The following is a 21283-nucleotide window of genomic DNA, read 5'->3' as shown; positions in this document are numbered from 1 at the left end:
AGAACCTTCTGGTCAAAGATGTTGCGTTGCCTACTTCCCAAACTCCAAAACCCCCTCGGTGTATTATGGACGGTGTGAGTTTTCAAACTTATGCTGGAGACTTGGCCCCTGACCCCCTTGTATATCAATAAAATAAAAAAAAAAAAAAAACATTATTAGACAATGGAAATCATACGGATCTAGTGTATTGATCTAAACACTGTTGTAAATCGTGCAAAAATCCGAAGATTCCATAATATTTTCAGCACTTTTATCGACTTTTCCTTAAGGTGGTCAAACTGCCCCACTTTCCCCTACCGTTTTCAACCATCTATAGCTGCACAGACTGATAACATAACACTAGACAACGGACAAGCATGCTATGCTTCAGTACAATAGTGAGACATTTCTGACGAAAAGATTCAATGGCTGAAGCGGGAATCGAACCCACACCCCATGACACGTTGCGCTCACTGCCTGGCAAGACTAACAGCTCGGCCATGAAGCCCACGACGACAATCTGGAATTCTTCACAACTACCGCGTAATGATGGATTCTATGAGGCGGCATCCATAAATTACGTAACGCTCTAGGGGGAGGGGGGGGAGTAGGCTCAAGTGTTACGGTTCATACAAAAAGTTGAAAATTTCCATACAAAAAGCGTTACGGACGGGGGGGAGGGGGTCAAAAATTTTCAATTTTAGCGTTACGTAATAAATGGACGCTGCCTAACATGGTTGAGATACGAACAAAAACATACTATGTCTCCGAAATATGGATCGGCGATTCTTTATAATTATTCAATATAAATATAAGATAGTGAAAAAACGGATCTATCATTACGTTGAGTGTTATATTTTATGACGGTAGCCCTAATGTTTTTCTGACAATTCGTTTAGCTATCTTGTTGAATTCTTCTCTATTTTCGCGCCACATTATGGCTGCATCTACATTAGCTCCTGATTCGTCATTCGGTTCTGAAAGAGAGAAAAATAAACAAAAGTTCATATAGTATAAAGTTGTTCAGAATTTTCAGATCACTTAGAGTAGACGTATCAGTTTTCGTCTCACTAAGGCACACAATTTATTGCAAATCAGTAAAAAGACTTCTGAATACTGGTAATAGGTACGTTAAACGAAAGCTTTCAATCCCTAATAAGCGGCAACAACGACGAACTCGAGGCCAAGTTAGATGACTATTGTGCAATAATAGAATGCTGAGGTGAATCAAATTGTCAAACAAAAATGGATTCAATAATTAGTGCAATTTTTGTTTAAACAACTAAAAACTAAAATAAATTGAACTGCAATATTTATGAACCTTGCAACGATTTTGTTTTTTGGATCCACTATGCATACACGATTTTTATTATGGTAAATAGCATCCACTCAATGTTTGAAATGGTTCGGAAGAAATTTGACTGTGCACACGCCATTAGAAGTTTATATGGAGATTGCTATGGAAAACGCCAACCTTTGATTTTCAGCTCTCTATCTCTTCGACATAACATTTTATGGAAAATTGAACAAACTCTTCTCATGTGAAATCCTTTTAGCTACAACTTTGCCGAAGACCATATTTTGATTGGACGTCAGGGTAAATTGTTATTTATCATCCTAAAGTATGTTTGCATGTATCGGCGCGGCAGCCAACAGTGCACATTGGTCCACGGAACGAAATTGAGGGTTCATTCACAAATTTCATAACGCCGAAAATGACCATATTTGATACCCACCCACCCCCTCGTAACGCATTTTGTATGAATAGTTTTTTTTAATACTCTCCCTTACTCGATATTCCGTATCTCGATATCGAGTAGAGAACCATAGTATAATTTGGTTTTCATGGCTAACTCGATGGTCCCTTGGATTGCAAATGCACTGGTTTTGTGTTCTGTAAGTCGATACCTCCCTAACTCGATGGTCCCTTCAATATTTATCGAGTAAGGGAGAGATGACTGTATCATATGAGCTGTTACATTTTTAAGACCCCCTTCAGCGATATGAAATTTGTGAATGGGTTCTAAGTGGAATAAATTAATAACTTGAAAAAATATAAAAGATGGGGTTTTAGTGTCTTCTGAACATTTGTTTGTCTGATCAAGGCGCGTTATATGCAAAAAAGTCCTAAGGGCCAAATTGTATACCAATGGACCGATGCACGAGTTCACTAATTTGACGTTTGAGCGGTGCCGAATTCACTCGTTTCCATGGTCACCTACATAATACGGCACCGCTCCTACGTCAACTAGTGAACTCGTGCATTGGTCCATAAGTGGCGGGTAGAATGGATCAAAGTTAATCTGAATGCACAATAATGCAGGCTACCTATGTTCTTCAGCAAAAAAGCAGTGTTGCTCTGAAAGTAATTGAATGATCATCTCAGTATGATTTAGACTTTGTTATCAATAATAAAAAATTATCCTTACGTTCCACCACAATGTGATCTTTGGCAAAATTGTAGCTGGGAAGATTTTACATGAAAAGAGTTTGTTCAGCATTTAGTGGACGGAACACGAAAGATTTGCCTTTGCCATAGTAATTCCCATATAAACTTCAAATGGCGTGTGCACAACCAAATTCCTTCTAAATCACTTCAAATTTTGGGAAAATGATTTTCATCATAATTTACAACGTTTAAGCATAGGGGAGCAAACATTTCAAAATTTGCATCAGTTCAGTTCAAGCACTTTTCATGAAAACGTTATTTTGATATAGAAATACAGTCATTTCCAGAATTCACCACCTGCATTGATTTCTTATGGAAGGTGACGAATTATAAACATGCAGAAGCAAGGTCCAAATGAGCAACATATTTAGGAAAAGCAATTTTTCTATTATTTTTTTTGCAAAATTTTAGGTTTCTGAAAATGTTGCCACATCTTTTTAAAGTAATTTAATGAGCACTAGGCGAATGTACTAATTCCTGTTTGTGTCTTGAAACGTTTTATTTTCTAGGATGTCAAATACCGGTTCATCTCTCCTAGCATAAAGTCATTACGCATAACGGCATATGAAATAATCATATTAGGCTTCAGGTGGCCATTTGACATTACTGGTTTTTGGTTAGTCCTCTTCATTTCTAATAAGTCATTCCTCATTTTTCCTCCTCCTCTTAATCCTATTGATGTTCATACACTTACCAGCTAGCATGCTAACAACACTCAGCAAGATTTTTTCGACGCTCTGGACTGGACTCCAACGTTCAGCGGATAATTCATAACCTGAAACCAAACGGTTTTAAACAAATAGAACAACATTGTCGTAATTGATCTTATTGATGCTACATACCTAATGGGTCATCACCGGGAGCGTGTAGTATTGAGATACAAACTCTGCCATCCGCAAAAACTAAAAAAATAAATAAATGGAATAATCAATAGATAGTAGAAAATCGGTCGAAAGATCATACAAGATCAATAGATAGTAGAAAGTTTGGTCGAAAGATCATACAAGATTACCTTTGTATGGGTCCCCTCACATTGCTTAATTTATGGCAATGAGAAGGCGGACTCTCTCGGCAAAGATGGGCGCTTAGGAAGGTGAGATTTATGATAGACGAATTTCACACGATGAGTTTTTTTTTCATTTAGTACGTCAAAGTTCTTTTCACGGTTGGCAAAGCGATTGGCCAACTGGGAAGGTGGTTACATTCTATAATTCCTAGAGTTGCCTTGCGAGCCTGGTGGAAAGGTTTGGACGTAAATCGAGATTTCATTCGCGTAATGTCAAGACTTATGTCCAACCATTACTCGCTAGATGCACATCTGCACAGGATTAACCTCGCGGAGAGCAATATATGTAATAGGTATGGTTCCGGTTATGATGACATCGATCACGTAGTTTGGAAATGCCCGGATATGGACGTCTCCAGAGCGCAACTTTTGGATACCCTTGCGGCCCGAGGTAGACAACCCTATGTTCCAGTTAGAGATGTGTTGAGCACCCGCGATCTTATTTATATGGTCGCAATTTACGATTTTATTCGCTCGTCTTGTATAAAAGTTTAATTCTCTTATGTTCTCTTCTCCAGTTTTTTTCTGTGTTGTCTTTTTTTTTTTGTGTTGGATTGAGGATCCTGGTCATCTGGCATAAACGCGATTGAGCCTCAAATAAACGAACAAGTAACGACTGCAATACCATGGCTGCACTACCGCAAGGACAAAAAAAGTGCTTCAGATCCATGATAAAAAAAAATGTCAGTTTGATTTAAAATTTCATATTCATGTTTTCATGGAGTGTAGCCAGATAAAGGATAATTTCAACACCTAACATAGCAAAATACGACAATATTTAGATTTGAAGTCTTCCATAAGAGGGCGGGTACCCCGATTCTACAATAGTATTGTGCTCTGCAAGAAAAATTCACGCAACGCAATTAACTGAAAATGTCGATATACAGTGGTCAAATGTTACATCGAATTCAGATTACTTTATCAATAATGCGGGTCATAGGTGTCATCTTTTTTATCTTTATTTTGAGAATTTTAACACTTTCGGCTAGTTCTTCACTCGTCAGAGAAAGCCTAACAGATTCCCCGGTGTCATCTATTGTTCGACAATTACAGACTGTTTCCATTGACTTTGGGATGGTACACAAATTATGTCATGCTAAATTTTACCTTTCTTGACCTCCCCCCCACCTTTGTCACGTTTTTTGTATGAGCCCTCCGAATTTTTTGTAAGGCTTGTCACGCTTGGCTTGACCCCCCTCTCGGAGCGTGACGTAATTTGTGCATGACCCTTTTCATCATTGGTATAATTTAAAAGTATTGAATTTGTGTCGTACAATATTTTAAATTTAAATAAATTTTTGAAAAGTAACACTTTTTCAACGATTTTTTTTTCATATTATTGCCTTTAAAATCATAATTGGGAATCCTGAATGAGTCTCAATACAGTCAACTCTCCATAACTCGATATTCAAGGGACCATCGACTTATAGAATTATAGAGTTATGGAATGTACCGGCAACAAAAAATATCACAAAATCGATGGAACAAATTTCTGTATTTCCAATACATATATGATCTCTTCTGTAAGAAAGCAACATTATTTTGTTGGTAGTATTTCACAAATTATTGTTTGCAAACTTTTTTCGAAATGCTCGAAAAATCACGCTATTTTAACTGACAATTTTTTTTTATTTTCATGTTATTCAACTTTCATCGCAAACTGCATTCACCTCCAAACAAAAATTAGACCAAGTTTCCCAAAATAAGAGCGATTTTAAAATAGATATCGAGTTATGAAGGGAAATTTACCTCTCACGTGACATCGACTAGTGGAGATATCGAGTTATAGAAATATCGACTTATGGAGAGCACGATGTATGGGAATTTGAAGGGACCGATAAATCCATCGAGTTATAGAGTATATCGAGTTATAGAATATCGAGTTGTGGAGAGTCGTCTGTATCATATTACAAGTTTAACAGTGCCTACGAAGGGATATCTGCATCTTATACTATAAAATCTTGTTTGGTACATCAATTGTAAATAATCTCAAATCAAAATGTTTCGTCAAAATCTTCTATTTGGCTCTTAAATGAACAAAGTTATTCCATAGTTAATTTTTCTATTGCAGCCTGAATAATAATCTAATTTTCTGTTTTACTAGCATAAACTATTATAGAGCAGGATATTAGAAAAGTTATTGCCGTAATGTTCAGCATATATGTACGTTATTTCAAATGATAAAAACAGCAGGGTATATTCCAGTAAAAGTATATAAATGCGTTACGGTATAATTTGCTCATGAACTCAAATAAAGTTGAATATTGAGATGAATATATTTGATTATGGACAGCATGGGTTATTTATTTATTTGGGTTTACATTAATTTGATGGATATAACCTCGCTAACAATATTTCGCCAATTCACTCGGTTCATGCCCGCTTCTCTCCATCCTCCATCCTGGTGCACCTGGTCAATCCACCTAGCTCGCTGCGCCCACGCCTTCTTGTTCCGACCGGATTCGTGGCGAAACCATCTTTACAGGGCTGTTGTCTGCCATTCTTGCAACATGCCCTGCCCAGCGTATCCTTCCAGCTTTAGCCACCTTCAGGATACTGGGTTTGCCGTAGAGTTGGGCGAGCTCGTGGTTCATTCTTCGCCGTCACACCGTTCTCCTGCACGTCGCCGAAGATCGTCCTTAGCACTCGGCGTTCAAAAACCCCAAGAGCTTGCAAGTCCTCCTAGAGCATAGTCCACGGCTTATGCTCGTAGAGGACTACCGGTCTTATAAGCGTTTTTTTACATCGTGCATTTGGTGCGGGGCGAATTTTTCTTGACCGCAGTTTCTTCTGGAGCCCATAGTAGGCACGACTTCCACTCATGATGCGCCTTCGTATTTCCCGACTACCGTTGTCGTCGACCGTCAGCATGGATCCGAGATAAACGAACTCATCCACCACCTCGAAGGTATCCCCGTCCATCGTCTATCTCTTGTTGCTTCGCGTTTCAGGCGGGTGAACAAATCTGCCATCGTTTCTAATTTTCTCGTAATAATATTCATGTCGTCCGCGAAGCAAACAAATTGTCCGGATCTCGTGAAAATTGTGCCGGCTCTCCGCATGACACCTTCAAGCGCAATATTGAACAATAGGCACGAAAGTCCCCGCCGAGACTAGACCAAACACCGTCCATCGTTGCTCTAATCAATCTTATGAGCTTCCCGGGAAAGCTGTTCTCGTCCATGAAATCGATGAACAGATGATGCATAGGGACCTGGTACTCACGGCATTTCTGGAGGATTTGCCGCACGGAAAAGGTCTGGCGGTCGATGAAACCTGCTTGATAACTTCCCACGAACTCGTTTGCTATAGCTGATAGACGACGAAAGAGAATGTGGGAGTACTTTGTAGGCGGCGTTTAGGATAGTGATTGCACGATAATTTTCACACTCCAGTTTGTCGCACTTCTTGTAGATAGGGCATATAACGCCTTGCTTCCATTCCTCCGGTAGCTGTTGCGTTTCCCAGATTCTGACTATCAGCCGATGCAGACAAGCGGTCAACCTGTCCAGGCCCATCTTGATGAGTTCGGCTCCGATACCATCCTTTCCAGCGTTGTTTTTGGGCGGTTGAATGGCATCCTAAACTTTGGTTGGTGTAACGGATGAAGATATCATACCTTGGGGAACAATGACTTTGATTCGAATGAGATTTAGTAACGGGTTTACTTGGTGTATGAATGAAAGACGGAATAAAAGAGAAAGCACGAGAGAAAGTGGTAGAACCGGGATGACCGACAAGAGCTGGGTCAGTCGTGTTCGGACGGTGATGACGATCGGTTGACAAGCGAGTCGTGGAGTGAGCAATCAGGCGGAGAAGAGATTCGGGCGCGGAGTTTTACAATGGCGACGAGAATGAAAATCGGTACGTGCAAATTATCAGTTTAATGCAAATTGTAGTTTTAGTGTTAATATTACAGTATGGTGTGATCATTTGAGCCAAGAAAAAAAATATATCTGGAAATAAATTGCATGAAAAGTGAACAAAAAACAAAAGAGGAATTGAAAAAAAAATTGAAACCAACGCAGAGTGAAGAAAAACAAAATGGCGGTAAAAGTGAGAGAGGAATATTGGTGAAAAAAAATTCTTTGGCAAGAGTGACGCCATCGATAAAGCCAGAAAACATGAAAAAGAAACAGCGGCAATGGCTCAGGGTGACTTAGAAAATTTTGTGCGTTTTACATACAACGAAGATAATTAAGCACAGTTGCAGATTTGTTTTGGCCAGTGATCATTTTTCTTGACGATTCCAATATGTTTTTTTGCGATCGAATCAAACAAATTTAACGTAGATGAGCTTCGTGCAGTAGTAGTAAATGGTTTTTTGTGTTGCTTCGTGCATTCGATGCTCTTGCAGGGAATCCTGAAAGATGGAGTTGCTTTGTGCTGTTTATTGTGCTGCGTGTGCATTTTTTCCTACGTGCTGGATATGCTGTGTGCTTGCTACGTGCTGGGTTTGCTACGTGCTAGGGTAATTGTCCAGTTTCGATGAGAAGTAATATTTGAGGTTATGCTTCGTGCCGAGCTTATGTGTGTGTGTGTGTTTGGTTATGCTTCGTGCCGAGCTTCGTGCAAAAATAGAAACAAGAAGAAACACAGAGGAGTGAATATAGAAAAACGCCGGCATTATGTATTGACCTGAAGAAACGACATGAAATCGAAAAAATGAGTTATATATGATAAGTGCACGCATGATAAATAAAAATAAGTGATAATGGAAGCAAAAAAATGTATCGGGAGAGTTATTTATGATGTTTGGTTTCAGATGCATCGGTCATGCCACCGTTCAAAATTGGCAGTGATCCCAGAAATGATTGGCTCAAATGGAAAAGAGCGTTCGAAAGGTTTCTCAAAGCAAATTCAGTTGAAGAAGATGGAGAAAAATGCGATCTGTTACTGGTGCTGGGTGGCATGGAGCTACAATCCTACTATGATAAGGTATTCAAATGGGAGGTGCAAACGCCTACGGCTGATGGAAGTGGGGATCTTATGCAAGTGAAGTATGATTCAGCTGTTTTGTCCCTGGACAAATATTTTGCACCTCAATCGAAAAAGCGTTTCGAAAGACATCTTCTCAGAGCGATGAAACAAGAAGAACAGGAACCGTTCGAGGAATTTGTCTTCAGGCTGCAGGATCAAGCAAACCGGTGTGCGTTCGCTGATGTCGACGACATGATTGTCGACCAGATAATCGAAGGCTGCAAATCATCAGATCTAAGGAAGCGCCTGCTGACAGAGGATGTGACTTTGAACGATTCGATTATACTCGGCAAGACCCTCAAGGAAGTACAGAAGCAAACCAAGGAATACGAAAGACATCCACTGGCGGTAAAAACATTAGAATTACGAAATGAGTAAGTACTATTTTTTTATTAATTTATTGTTGTATTTATTATTCACGGATAGATACGAGAGATGCCCATGGTGGTTCAGCAGATTGCAGACCCCAAATCTCGGTCTTTTGGTAATGGTGACCCAAATAACTCTAAGAAATGTTACAACTGCAATAGATATGGTCACATTGCCAGAGAGACAGATAAATGCGCTGCTAGGGATTTTACGTGTTTCAATTGCGGAACTAAAGGGCATTTCAAAGTATGCTGTCGAAAAAGAAAGCATAATGAACCAAGAAATGAGCACAGTTTCAAAAAAGCGCAGAAGTATAAACGGATCCATGCCATTCAAGGAAACCATGAAGATCACAAAGCGGTGTTTTTTGTCGATGACAAACAACTTAATGAAGTGCTTCGAATGGATGTGGGAGGGGTTGAAATTGCATTGTTGGTTGATTCTGGGTCTCCAGCTAATATTATCAACGCTCAAACATACGAGTTTCTCAAAAGGAACAACGCACACATTTTGAATGAAAGAAATCCAGATCACGAAGATATGAAACTGAAATCCTTTGCCTCCGATGGAAACATTTTGTTCAGTAGCGCTTTCGAAGCACAAATCAAAATTCCAGGAGAAGATTCTGGAATATGGTCCCACATCCTTGTCGCTCCTCAAGGTCAAACAATTTGAATCTTTGTCTTTTGTAGGGTAATAGGTGAGAATATACAGAGATGTTAAGCATATGTACATTTGATTCTGTTTGAACAGGTTTTGGAACGTATTGAACAAATGAACATGAAGATAAACGAGCAAAAATCACAGTTTGGTGTCAAAGAAGTCATTTTTCTGGGCCATCATGTTTCAACAGAGGGAATCAAACCTACTGACGAGAAAATCAGAGCAATTTTGAACCTGCAACCCCCCTCATCAACGACGGAATTAAGATCTCTTTTGGGTTTGATAAATTTTGTCGGTAAATTCGTTCCAAATTTGGCGACTATGACCCGGCACATGCGATACTTATTGCTAAAACAAAACTCTTTTGTGTGGGGCGAAGAACATTCACGGGAGCTAGAGGCTATCAAGACAGTCCTAGGGAAGGTGGAAACCTTAGGATATTTTGACCCGACTGACGAAACGCGATTAATCACAGATGCGAGTCCATTTGGATTAGGAGGCATACTAGTCCAAATTAAGAATGGCGTATCCAGAACCATTTCATGCATTTCTAAGAGTTTGGCAGATCATGAGAAGAAATACTGCCAAACAGAAAAGGAATGTCTTGCCATCATATGGGCAATGGAAAAACTGTTCATCTATCTGTACGGAATACGTTTCACTCTAGTAACGGACTGTAAGCCGCTTGAATATCTGTTTAACAAATCACAGTCTAAGCCTTCCGCTCGTATCGAGCGTTGGATTCTGCGTCTATTGAGCTTCGATTTCACCGTGGAATATGAACCCGGACAGAAAAATCTAGCCGACCCACTATCCAGATTAACACAAGGATCGGACATTGCTGAAACTGAACCGGATGTGATTGCGTGGTTATCGGAACAAGTACGACCAACCGCTATTAGTTTGGATGATTTGGAAAATGCCTCTGAGGTGGACGAGGAGCTTCAAAAGGTCAAGGAGGCAGTACATTCGAGAAATTGGGATGACGTTCCGTCGGAATACAAAAACGCAACTATTAAGGAAGATTTGTCTTTGTTCGGAGAACTAATCCTTAGGGGTGACAGAATTGTTATACCCAAAGCGTTGAGGGAAAGGGTGATCAATCTGGCCCACCTTGGACATCAAGGAAGTACTTCCATGAAAGCCCAACTTCGAGCTAAGGTGTGGTTTCCAGCCATGGACAAAATGATAGATTCTGTCGTAAAAAATTGCAAACCATGCAGAATGACATCTCTTCCCGACAAACCCAATCCAATGTCCAGACGACTTCCTACAGAACCCTGGCAAGATGTAGCAATTGATTTTAAAGAAGGCCTTCCTGGAGATATGTCCCTGCTGGTCGTGGTTTGCTACACTTCACGTTTCATTCAGGTTGAACCGATGAAACCGGCCACCACTCAACGTGTTATCGGCGCCCTTTTAAAAATGTTCAGTTCATTCGGAATACCAAGGTCAATCACTGCTGACAATGGCCCACAGTTCAAAGCCGTCGAGTTCAAGAATTTCTGCTTCAGTTACGGGATACACCTAAACCTTTCTACCCCATATTGGCCCGAGCAAAATGGCGCTATAGAAAGACAAATGCGCAACATAGGAAAACGGATTAAAATCAGCTCCATTCAAAATACTGACTGGAAAACTGATTTGAACGAGTATTTAATGCTGTATCACTCTACTCCACAAGAGACCACGGGGTTATCCCCATACAAGATGATATTTGGGAGGGAGGTATACAACGGCATACCGTCCATACACCAGCCACCAACACTGGCCTTGGAAGCTGCCAAAGATAGGGATATGGCATTGAAAGAACATCAAAAGGAACTCGCAGATACGAAGCGGCAGGCAAAACATCATGACTTGGAGTGCGGAGATACAGTATTACAGCGGAATCTAAAAAAGGGTGCCCTTCAACCGAATTTCACAGCCGAAGAGTTCAAAGTGGTTGGTGTTAACAAAGGAGCAGTACAAATCGAGTCTAACGAAACTGGTAATGTTTATGTGCGGAACAGCGCTCATCTGAAAAAGCTGAAGGGAAATTCAATATCGAACGACTACACAATTTCGGAAACAGCGGGTCCCAGTAACACGACAGGACTTGACGAAGACGATGGAGATAAACCGGAAGCGTCGTCAACGAACAATCGACAAATGCTGGAGAGACGCCGAAAGATACCAGCTAAGTATGAAGGATTCGTATTGTAAGTAACGATAAGGATGCGGGTAAGTCAATCTTTATTGTAAATAAATATCGGGTAATTCAAAAGAGTTTTATAGTTTTCTTGACTAAAAAAAAGGAGGGATGTAACGGATGAAGATATCATACCTTGGGGAACAATGACTTTGATTCGAATGAGATTTAGTAACGGGTTTACTTGGCGTATGAATGAAAGACGGAATAAAAGAGAAAGCACGAGAGAAAGTGGTAGAACCGGGATGACCGACAAGAGCTGGGTCAGTCGTGTTCGGACGGTGATGACGATCGGTTGACAAGCGAGTCGTGGAGTGAGCAATCAGGCGGAGAAGAGATTCGGACGCGGAGTTTTACAGTTGGTTTCCAATGTCCGCTGTTCTGACGTAGCCATCGCTTTCGCTGTCCTGACCTTCTGTGTCTGTGTTCTCTGCGCTATTCAGGTTTTCATCGTAGTGATGCTTCCACCTTTCAATCACCTCGCGTCCGTCCATCAAGATGCTCGCATCCTTATCTCGGGACATTTCAGCTCGCGGCATGAAGCCTTTGCGGGATGTGTTGAGCCTCTGCTAGAATTTCCGCGTTTCTTAAGAACGGTACTCCATCTCTTGGCATTCCACATCTTTCAGGCAGCGCTTTTTGTCCCGAAATAGTCGGGTTTGCTGTTTCCGCTTCAGTCTGTATCGCTCCACGTTTTGTCGCGTGCAGCATTGCAGCCCGCGCTGCATTCTTCTTCTCCAAAACCTCCTGGCACCTCTCGTCGAACCAATGGTTTCTTGATCTCCGTTCCACATACCCCACAATGCTTTCGGAAGCATCGTTAATGGTCCTCAAGAGAAACCCTATCGAGGTTGCCATCATCCGGCAACGCTGCTTCAAAATGCTACGCATACGCATTGGCAACATCCGGTTGTTTCAGTCGCGCTAGATTGTACCGAGGCGGGCGTCGGTACCATACATAGTTGATGACGGATAGTTTTGGGCGCAGTTTCACCATCCAGTGGTCGGAGTCGGAGTTAGCGCCACAAAAGGTTCTGACGTCGGTTTTATCGGAGAAGTGCCGTCCTTCGATCAAAACGTGGTCGATTTACGATTCTGTCTGCTGAAATGATCTCCAGGTGTAGCGATACGGGACATCATGGGTAGAGTAGTTTTGTTTTAGAATTAAAAAGTTCGGGATGTAGATTATTTCTACAAACAAGTTTGAAATGAGTCTTGTTCTATTAATTAGAACACAAATTTTGTATAAAAGGGTTACATGCATGTCCTGATTCGCTACTCGTCACACCATAACGCACATGCGCTAGTGTCCATGCATGAAAAATCGCTAGAAGGTAACGCGAAAAATATTTGTATGGCGAAATGCATCTAACGAATTATTTCAATAAATTGGGAACTATTTTCGAAAAAATATTTGGTACCGGCTGTGCGTGATGATAGTGACTACCATGCTTATCAAATATTTTTTCGATTAATGCTTTCATTTACGAGAAATTTGAAGTTAGATGCCTTTCCCCATACAAAATGAAACGAGAAAACTTCTGCTGATCAACTGTGGACAAGAGTAAAGCTGGTAATCCATTGATAATAAATAACATTTCTCAAGAGTTTGCTTTTCAAGTTATGCTGAAATACTGTTATCAACTTTAAGATGACAAGAACTGCTTGTTATTTTCATAAACTGAATTAATTTCAACCGAAACTCTTTCAGTACTCACTAATGTCGCTTTCACAACAGCTACATCGACAAATATGTACACTATTGTTAGATCTATTACATATAACATAAATCATTCACGCAGAGAATTACCAGTGATTCATAATAATGATTACTTTTGTTATTTTCAACAATCACTTTTAATTTGTTGTAATAGGGTCCTAAAGGCCTGTCCCAATTATAATGCCAAACGCTTAAGTTTAGGCCAAAAACACATGTTTACTCAATTTTTTAATGTTTTTCTTTTGTTTAAGCCCAAAAAACATATTTTTTTAGATTTTGTCACACTCCTTGGGTTAAACTCAAATTTTGGGTGTATTTTGCTTTCCGTGTCCCTTCCGAAATGTCAGATAAGAATAACCCCAGTGTTAAAACTATAAGCCCTGTGGTGTTTTTGTCGATTAAGCGAACGTCAAACATGATCAAAAGTGTCAAGGTTCATTTATGGACCCAATTTTTAAATTAAAGTTTAAATATGATATAGCCGTTATTTAAGCGGGAAAAATTGCTAAAATAGTTGCAGTAACATTCTCTTTCGTGTCTTTAAATAAAAACAAGGTTTCATTAAACATTTTAGGACCCAATTAAATAAATTGCATTGAAACAACACACTTAGAAAATATCACCGACTCCGGTAATTTTTTTACCGAAATATAAACCGCTGAGCGCTCGGTAATGCTTCCGGTAAAGTTAAGGATTACCGAACAATCTGTAATTTCAATCGACACGCAGTTGTCAAAAAAATTACAGTATGCTCGTAAATTATTACCGAACGAATTGTAAAATAAACTACCGAACGCATTGTTCGTAGCAGCAGGCAGTCGGAATAGAATAGGATGATCAAAACAAAAGAAAAACAATAAATTTCATATTGATAGCAAATGTGCATCGATTTATTTCGCGTTTTCGTTTTAAATCCGTATGAAGATGAACTGCTTGTCTGCTTATGAAGATGGGAAACCACCAGCGGCATCACCAACAACTCGAACGCGTGCTTTTGCACAAAAGCGCCACCGATTCCGTCATGGGTGCTTATGCCCGTTAATGTGACGATCTTATCCGGAACCGTAAGTGGGCTGTTGAATGCTACAACGAAAATATTTTATTCGACCTTAAAAATAGGTTTTTTAATTCAATCCCTCAGCTCATACTTACGGAAAAGTAGTTCCAGGCGCTCATCCTGCTGTTGTAGTTTTACTTTTTTCAAAAAACAGTGTCCATGACCACAACACAGAATATCAAATGGTATTGGATGCGATACTATCATGTTGACTAGCACATCAAAACAAATATGGCAGCCTCAAAAATATCAAATCACAATTTGTTCGGTAAAGCGTTGTGGCACTATGAACTGAAGTACGATAAAAAATTACAGTCTACGGTGAATCTAAACGATTTACAGTTTTTTCGGTAAATAAAACGACGATTCCGGTAAAAGTGGACGAATATTGTTTTGATTTTCTAATATATTCAAGGATGTTCGGTAAATCTCGTTTGTAATACCGAAACTTCAGTTAAATATTTTTTTACAGTACGTTTCCGGTAAAAAAAATTACCGAACAACGAGAAAAAAACTAAGTGTGAACAATCATTTTTATCAAAACAAAACAGAAATATTGTTGAATTTACGTAGAGCATTTTTAACCCGATATATTTTTAAAACAACAAAAACAAATTGCATTTCAAATGGAAGGTTTGTTTGTTTCAATTATTTCCATTGTTGGTGTGTAAAGTGACTCGCCATTTTTGTTTTTTGCTCGAAACCATGTCAAAGTAAAAAAAGCCGACGCGAAAATATTTATTGAAGCATTCGATGTGAAGAAAATTTTATCAGAAAAAGTTCAATCAATCGTTTGGGAACATCAGAATCAACGATCAAAACTATTCTTGGTAATTTATAACCATTTTTTCTAGAATTCTGATTCTAATTAGCTGTTTTTCATAAATTAAGCCTTTCAAAGCCGTAACCGCGTTTTTTTATTTCAAAATATAAGAAAAAAATGGAGAGGGCCAATAAAAATATACTGCTTCGCGACTAAAAATGGATGAACTAACGTGCGAAGTTCGATTTTTGACCAACCTGCCGCGTCGCGAGTCACTTCGCTGTAGTGCGCATCTATGCCCTTCACCGTGTGCATTATGCGCACTATTGAAAATCGAGTTGCAACGCGGCGAAGTTAGTCAAAAATCAAACTTTGCACGTTGGTTAACCCATTTTCGAACGCGAAGCAGTATATTTTATCATTTCAAATAAAAATATTATATAATAATCAAATCAAATATAATCAAAAAAGATAGACTTTGTTTTAAAATACTAAAGTGTTATTTCAACGCAAAAATATTGTTGTTTCAAAAGAAAAATATATTGAATCAAAAATTTATCTTGTTGAATCGCGTTATACTTCTTCTTCTTCTTTCTGGCATTACGTCCCCACTGGAACAGAGCCTGCTTCTCAGCTTAGTGTTCTTAAGAGCACTTCCACAGTTATTAACTAAGAGCTTACTGTGCCAATGACCATTTTTGCATGTGTATATCGTGTGGCAGGTACGAGGATACTTTATGCCCTGGGAAGTCGAGAAAATTGCCAACCCGAAAAGATCCTCGACCAGTGGGATTCGAACCCACGACCCTCAGCTTGGTCTTGCTGATTAGCTGCGCGTTTACCGCTACGGCTAACTGGGCCGCGTTATACACAGCTGTCAGATTCAACAATAAATATTTTTAAACTAAATGATGAGCAGTTATTGAAACAAAATTTGTTGTAATGATTCAGAATATATTTGATATCAAAATTCTTTTCTCTACGTGTTTAAGGGGGCAGGATCCGTCATCGATTTCGGAATTTTCAAAAGCAGTTTTTTCGTTCAAAATCAAGAAAATTTACAGGAAAATGTGTTCACTGTATTCTGTTCCCCAATCGAAACACAGTGAACACATTTTCATCGAATAATTTTAGTTTTGAACAGAAGAACTGCTTTTCAAGTTTCGATGATGACGATGATTACGATGACGGAGCGTTGATCGTTAAAGTGGTATTGTTTTATAACTTTGTTTAAGGTCCGCTTATGATTTTTTTTTTCAAAAGTACTCTGAACAACGTTGTTAAGGACTTGAGTAATCATCTTCTTCTTCTTGGCATTGACGTCCTCACTGGGACAGAACCTGCTTCTCAGCTTAGTGTTCTTATGAGCGCTTCCACAGTTATTACAGGGTGTCGACTACCTGGAAAAACCTGGAAAGTCAGGGAATGTCAGGGAATTCGACTTTTGACCTGGAAAGTCAGGGAATTTCACTAGACGTCAGGGGAAAATATTCATTAACGGTTGCTACAACATCGAACAAGTTGATTGAGTAAGTTGCAAGTTGCATATGAGAGTAAGCTGTATTTTACTACTTATACTTATTCTTAGAATCCAAAATTTTCTAAAAGGAAAAGCATTAACAGTGCTCTCTGAACAATTTCTTCAAAGTTGGCAAAGTTTGCTTTATTAATATTTAGCTCTAAAGTTTCCTAGATCAAATCATTGCCTTCTCTTCAAAATCTCGAGAAAAAAATGCAATCCACTTCATAAATTTATGCCAATCTTTACATGTTTGCCCAAAATATCCAAGTTAAACTGATAACACGAAATATAAAGAACAACCAATGAAGATTCTCGTATTTAGGTGATGATGAAAACAGTATCTCAAAATTTCAAGAGCACAAATTTGCAAGTCAGGATATTTCTTGAATGTTTTATCATGTCGTTTCTGGAAACAATAAAGATAATACCGCAAAGTGCTCTAATATTGGTATTTGTCCATTTTGCTATCTATTTCAATTTAGATTTTTCAATTTTAATTTTCCAGGATTTTATGAAAATATCGTGATTTCCAAGCGTTACTTCAGGATTTTATTCAGGAGCTTACTTACAGATATGTTCAGTTTGTTTTTGTTCTAAGAATACACAGGAAATTATCCAAAAATTTTTAAGATCATTATCTAAGATATATTTGTGAATCCATGAAATCCATGGAAGCAGAAATTTCAGGAATTTAATTTTAAGGAATCTGATCGATAATCCTTTGATAGTTTGTGAGATTACTTGGAAGGTTAGTCGGACATCGTCCCGTAGATGGGCTAGATCGAGCTCGAAACCGGTCGACCAAAACGGTAAATTTAAATCTTTTTAAATTGTTTGTAAGAACAATATGTGTTATGTCCGTTCTGTGAGTGTACATGAAGTTCTTACGTTAGCACAAACCCCCGAAAAAAGTACTTGGAAGATACTCATTGAATACTCATTCTTAGTGGAGTTAAATCGAGGATTAATAGAGGCATGACAAAAACACATCGGAATTTGAAAAATAACTAAAAAAACTAATTAACCTGTAGGAAATCATGATGAAGAATTTTAAGAAAAAATGAATACATTTAAAAAAAGTGTCTATGTGATCCTTAAACATTTTTTGAAGTATTTTTGTAATATTCCTATGAATTCTAAATTAATTTGTAGGAAACAAATCATGACTGAAGAAATTATCTTTCATTATTCACCAGCAAGCATTTTCTTCAAAGGAAATATGCGTTGGAATTCGCCTACTGGAGGTGTAATTATAAAATATTTTAACTAGTTTAAAATCTTTGGACGAACAACGTAAGAGTTCTTAAAACACATTTCTTTGTGATATTAAAGTCATATATTTGGATAAAACATTTGAGGAGGTTCTGGAAGAAATATTAGAGGAGTTCCTGGAGAAGGTATTTGAGGATAATTTGGAAAAAATACATTTAAGAATTCAAATTGGAATTTCTGAGATTTTTTTTTTGTTGAATTTTTTGATGCATGAAAGTTCTTTGACAATGGCTGTAATTTTACCTGAAAAATGAGTAGCCAAATTTCAGGAAGAAAGTCCTTCCAATAAAAAAGCATAGTAATAATCTTAATAGAGTGACGACTTATGTATGAAAACTGGTATAATCAGGTTGCGGAAGGTGTCCAAAATTGTCCTTTATGCCTAAAAATTGTGAAATTATATCTGAGGTACTTCAATATCCGAATACATCGTTTTCTACCATGTTAAAAGTAACTTTTGCGCTTGAAGATTTCAATATGATCAGTAGATGACTCAGAATTTACTTAGCTTCAACTCAGCTTATATCGCTTTATTAGTACGAAATATCAAGTTTGAGAAGTAATCCAAATGCTCAGTTTTATCATATCAACTTGAAGAAAATTATCGTTAAAACTATTGCTCAGTTTATTCATAGGCAGGCATTGCAGAATGGATCGATGCAAGAGTTCACTTATTTTTTCGTTTGAGCGGTGCCGAATTCACTGGTTTCCATGGTTACATAAATAACAGGGCACCGCTAAAACGTCAAATAGTGAACCCGTGCATAGGTCCATTCGCTCTCATTTGAGTATGAAGCACGATCAAAGCAAGCACCTAAAACGTAAACTCTATACCAAACAAACAAATCAACATAGTCTGGAATTTTTCTGGAAAACGACTGGAAGATCAGGGAAAGTCAGGGAATTTTATTTTCAAAATTGGGTCGACACCCTGTATTAACTGAGAGCTTTCTGTGCAAAAGTTTGTATATCGTGTGGCAGGTACGATTATATTCTATGCCCAGGGAAGTCAAGGAAACTTCCATTACGAAAAAATCATGGACCGACCGGGAATCGAACCCAGACACCTTCAGCATGGCTTTGCTTTGTAGCCGTGGACTCGGCTATGGAAGGCCACACTTTTTCATTATATTAAAAATAAAAGTAAATGGAAGCAGTTTATGATTGTCAGTAGATAACATCTATGACCTTCATTATTGATAAAATACCGAATTCAAAGTATTTCATTTCTAGTGTTTACAAAATTTATGTGAAAACAGTGCTGTGTACGAATATAATTTGAGTCACTGTATCGTCGCAGTGAAATACATTCAGTTACAGCTGTCCTTTTATCCTAAGAGAGCATTTTTAGGAGAAAATGGGACAAAACGGGAACTTTCACACGATTCCGGTGAAAGAAAGTGTAACAATTCGATTCCTTTTCGTTTTTCCATGTAATATGGAGGCGCATAAATAAGGTGCTGATTTGGGTCCATATTTCCCCACTGTGCATCGCATCAAATGTTTTGAGATAAAAGATCTTGCAAAAATCTTACTGTTTGGATGGAACATTTCACATGTAAATCGCATTTTTGGAGGACTCAGCGGATAGTCGGGAGGGAATACTAGCTTCGCTGTAAATACACCGCCCTCAAAGCAGGTTCCTTCTGGTCCGCTAAAACGAAAAATGGTTTACTAGTAATTGAAATTACGCGAAAGTTTCGGCAAATCCTACGTGATTAATGCTTCCCATTCGAAAAAATTTTCTTCGCTTACGGGCCCTGCTATGATGCCTTCCGGTGGATTCAATGTTAGTTCTGGAGGTGAAAGTAGACGTAAATGAAGTCGATTCATTGACATCGATTGAACATTGTGATACTTACGGCGATACTCTGCCATTAGACGTCTAAGAGCAGAACCTGCCATCGTAAAATTAATTTAGATGTAAGAAATTGTGAAAGTTCTGCAAATTTTAAACCAAAAATTTCCAATGTTGATCTGTTCAAAATCTGTCAAAAATGTACACGCTCGTTCAGATCTACTCAAAAGTGAGTAGATTTCGACTCACTTCGGAACAAAGTGGAACTGCTCAAAAGTGAGTAAAGCCATGGTTACTCACTTTAGAGTAACACTGTCAAATGTCAAAATTGGAGTAACACTTACTCACTTCGTTTAATCTACAATTTGCGAAAGTGAGTAGATGTCACTCACTCTAGAAATAATGTTTTGGGAAATAAATTTGTTATTTTTATTTATAAATAGAATCAGAAAAATAAATTCGAAAGACATAACATGTATTTTATTATCTCATACATAAATATATGAATAGTACATTATATTACAAGTAATACAATTGTGATGTTTGGGTCCATTTATTTCTCGCTTCTCTGGAATGGATCCCCGGAGGGGATCAATTTACGATGACGTCACACGGCAACTTCCAGCAGGAAGAAACCTGAAGGTTCGTAGTAAACTGCGGACCGTGTTTACCAAAAATTAACGATTTTGCTGCGCATTTTACCACTCAATGTTCTTCCGGTGAATATTCATTCGCTGGATGTTGATCCGGATGTTTGCCCGAGCCAGTAGCTTTTCCGGAAAGATTGAAAAGAACTGAGGATTAGTTCAATAAAAAAAAGTATGACGGTAAAACTTACTGTATATAAACTTTTTTCTTGCGGTTGTTCGATCAAAACCAGGACTTGGTTACCTTCAAAAACTTCGATCTCGCTTCACTTGATATCGGGATTAATAATAACAGTAACAATAAATCATCTATTGCACAACTTGCATGATTCGTTATAGGTAATTCTACAGATTTTAAGCACTGTTTTACTAGTATAATACATATTCTTACAACGATATTTACTCCTAAACTTGGAAGCCGAAATTTTCACAAGTATTTGACAGTTCCAAAGTGAGTCGAATATGTTAGTGTTTACTCAAAAGTGAGTAAGGTCGTTTTCTTTCATGAGTGAGTAACAAGTTACTCACTTTGATAAAATAAAGCTACTCACTTTTGACAGCTATTATGAAAGTTCAAAAGTGAGTCAAAGTTACTCTCTTTTGAGTAGATTTGAACGAGCGTGTAATGTTTATTTGTTGCTAATGACGTTTCAGTCAATTCCAAGTAAAAATTTCAAGGTGAGGACGAAGACGAGACAACGTTGATCAGTGCACCTATTGGCGATGTTTTTTTGTGAACGTAGCCTAACAGGGGCTTTCAGACTGTTTTGGGCTTGTGGTGGAGTACTTTTTATATTTATGTATTTT

The 21283-nt window shown here is 38.4% G+C and overlaps 1 protein-coding gene and 1 long non-coding RNA gene across 2 annotated transcripts; both read right to left on the bottom strand.

The window, feature by feature from the left end:
* Nucleotides 1-743: 743 nt before the first annotated feature.
* LOC5569672 (ubiquitin-conjugating enzyme E2 G2) lies at nt 744-20052 on the bottom strand. The gene is made up of 6 exons (XM_001652887.2): nt 19894-20052; nt 19746-19827; nt 19567-19685; nt 3271-3330; nt 3123-3203; nt 744-956 (listed from the first exon to the last, which is right to left on the bottom strand). The coding sequence occupies exons 1-6, from the start codon at nt 19934-19936 to the stop codon at nt 838-840; spliced, it is 504 nt and encodes a 167-aa protein (XP_001652937.1). The 5' UTR covers nt 19937-20052; the 3' UTR covers nt 744-837.
* Nucleotides 14275-15740, bottom strand: LOC110678173. The gene is made up of 2 exons (XR_002501462.1): nt 14570-15740; nt 14275-14500 (listed from the first exon to the last, which is right to left on the bottom strand). It is a non-coding gene; the product is annotated as an uncharacterized LOC110678173 (long non-coding RNA).
* Nucleotides 20053-21283: the final 1231 nt, after the last annotated feature.

Source organism: Aedes aegypti, chromosome 1 (assembly GCF_002204515.2).
Source record: "Aedes aegypti strain LVP_AGWG chromosome 1, AaegL5.0 Primary Assembly, whole genome shotgun sequence".
NCBI lineage: Eukaryota > Metazoa > Arthropoda > Insecta > Diptera > Culicidae > Aedes > Aedes aegypti.
The sequence above is the reverse complement of the archived record's forward strand: the minus strand, read 5'-3'. Positions and strand labels throughout refer to the sequence as shown.

What these genes read in the sequence shown, in the direction of transcription:
- LOC5569672 (XM_001652887.2), bottom strand. Translation starts at nt 19,936, where the DNA reads ATGGCAGGTTCTGCTCTTAGACGTCTAATGGCAGAGTATCGCC. An exon ending in GAATGGGAAGCATTAATCAC is followed by an intron (nt 19,686 to 19,745) that starts GTAGGATTTGCC and finishes TTTTCGTTTTAG; the next exon opens with CGGACCAGAAGGAACCTGCT. An exon ending in TGAAATGTTCCATCCAAACA is followed by an intron (nt 3,331 to 19,566) that starts GTAAGATTTTTG and finishes TTATTTTTTTAG; the next exon opens with TTTTTGCGGATGGCAGAGTT.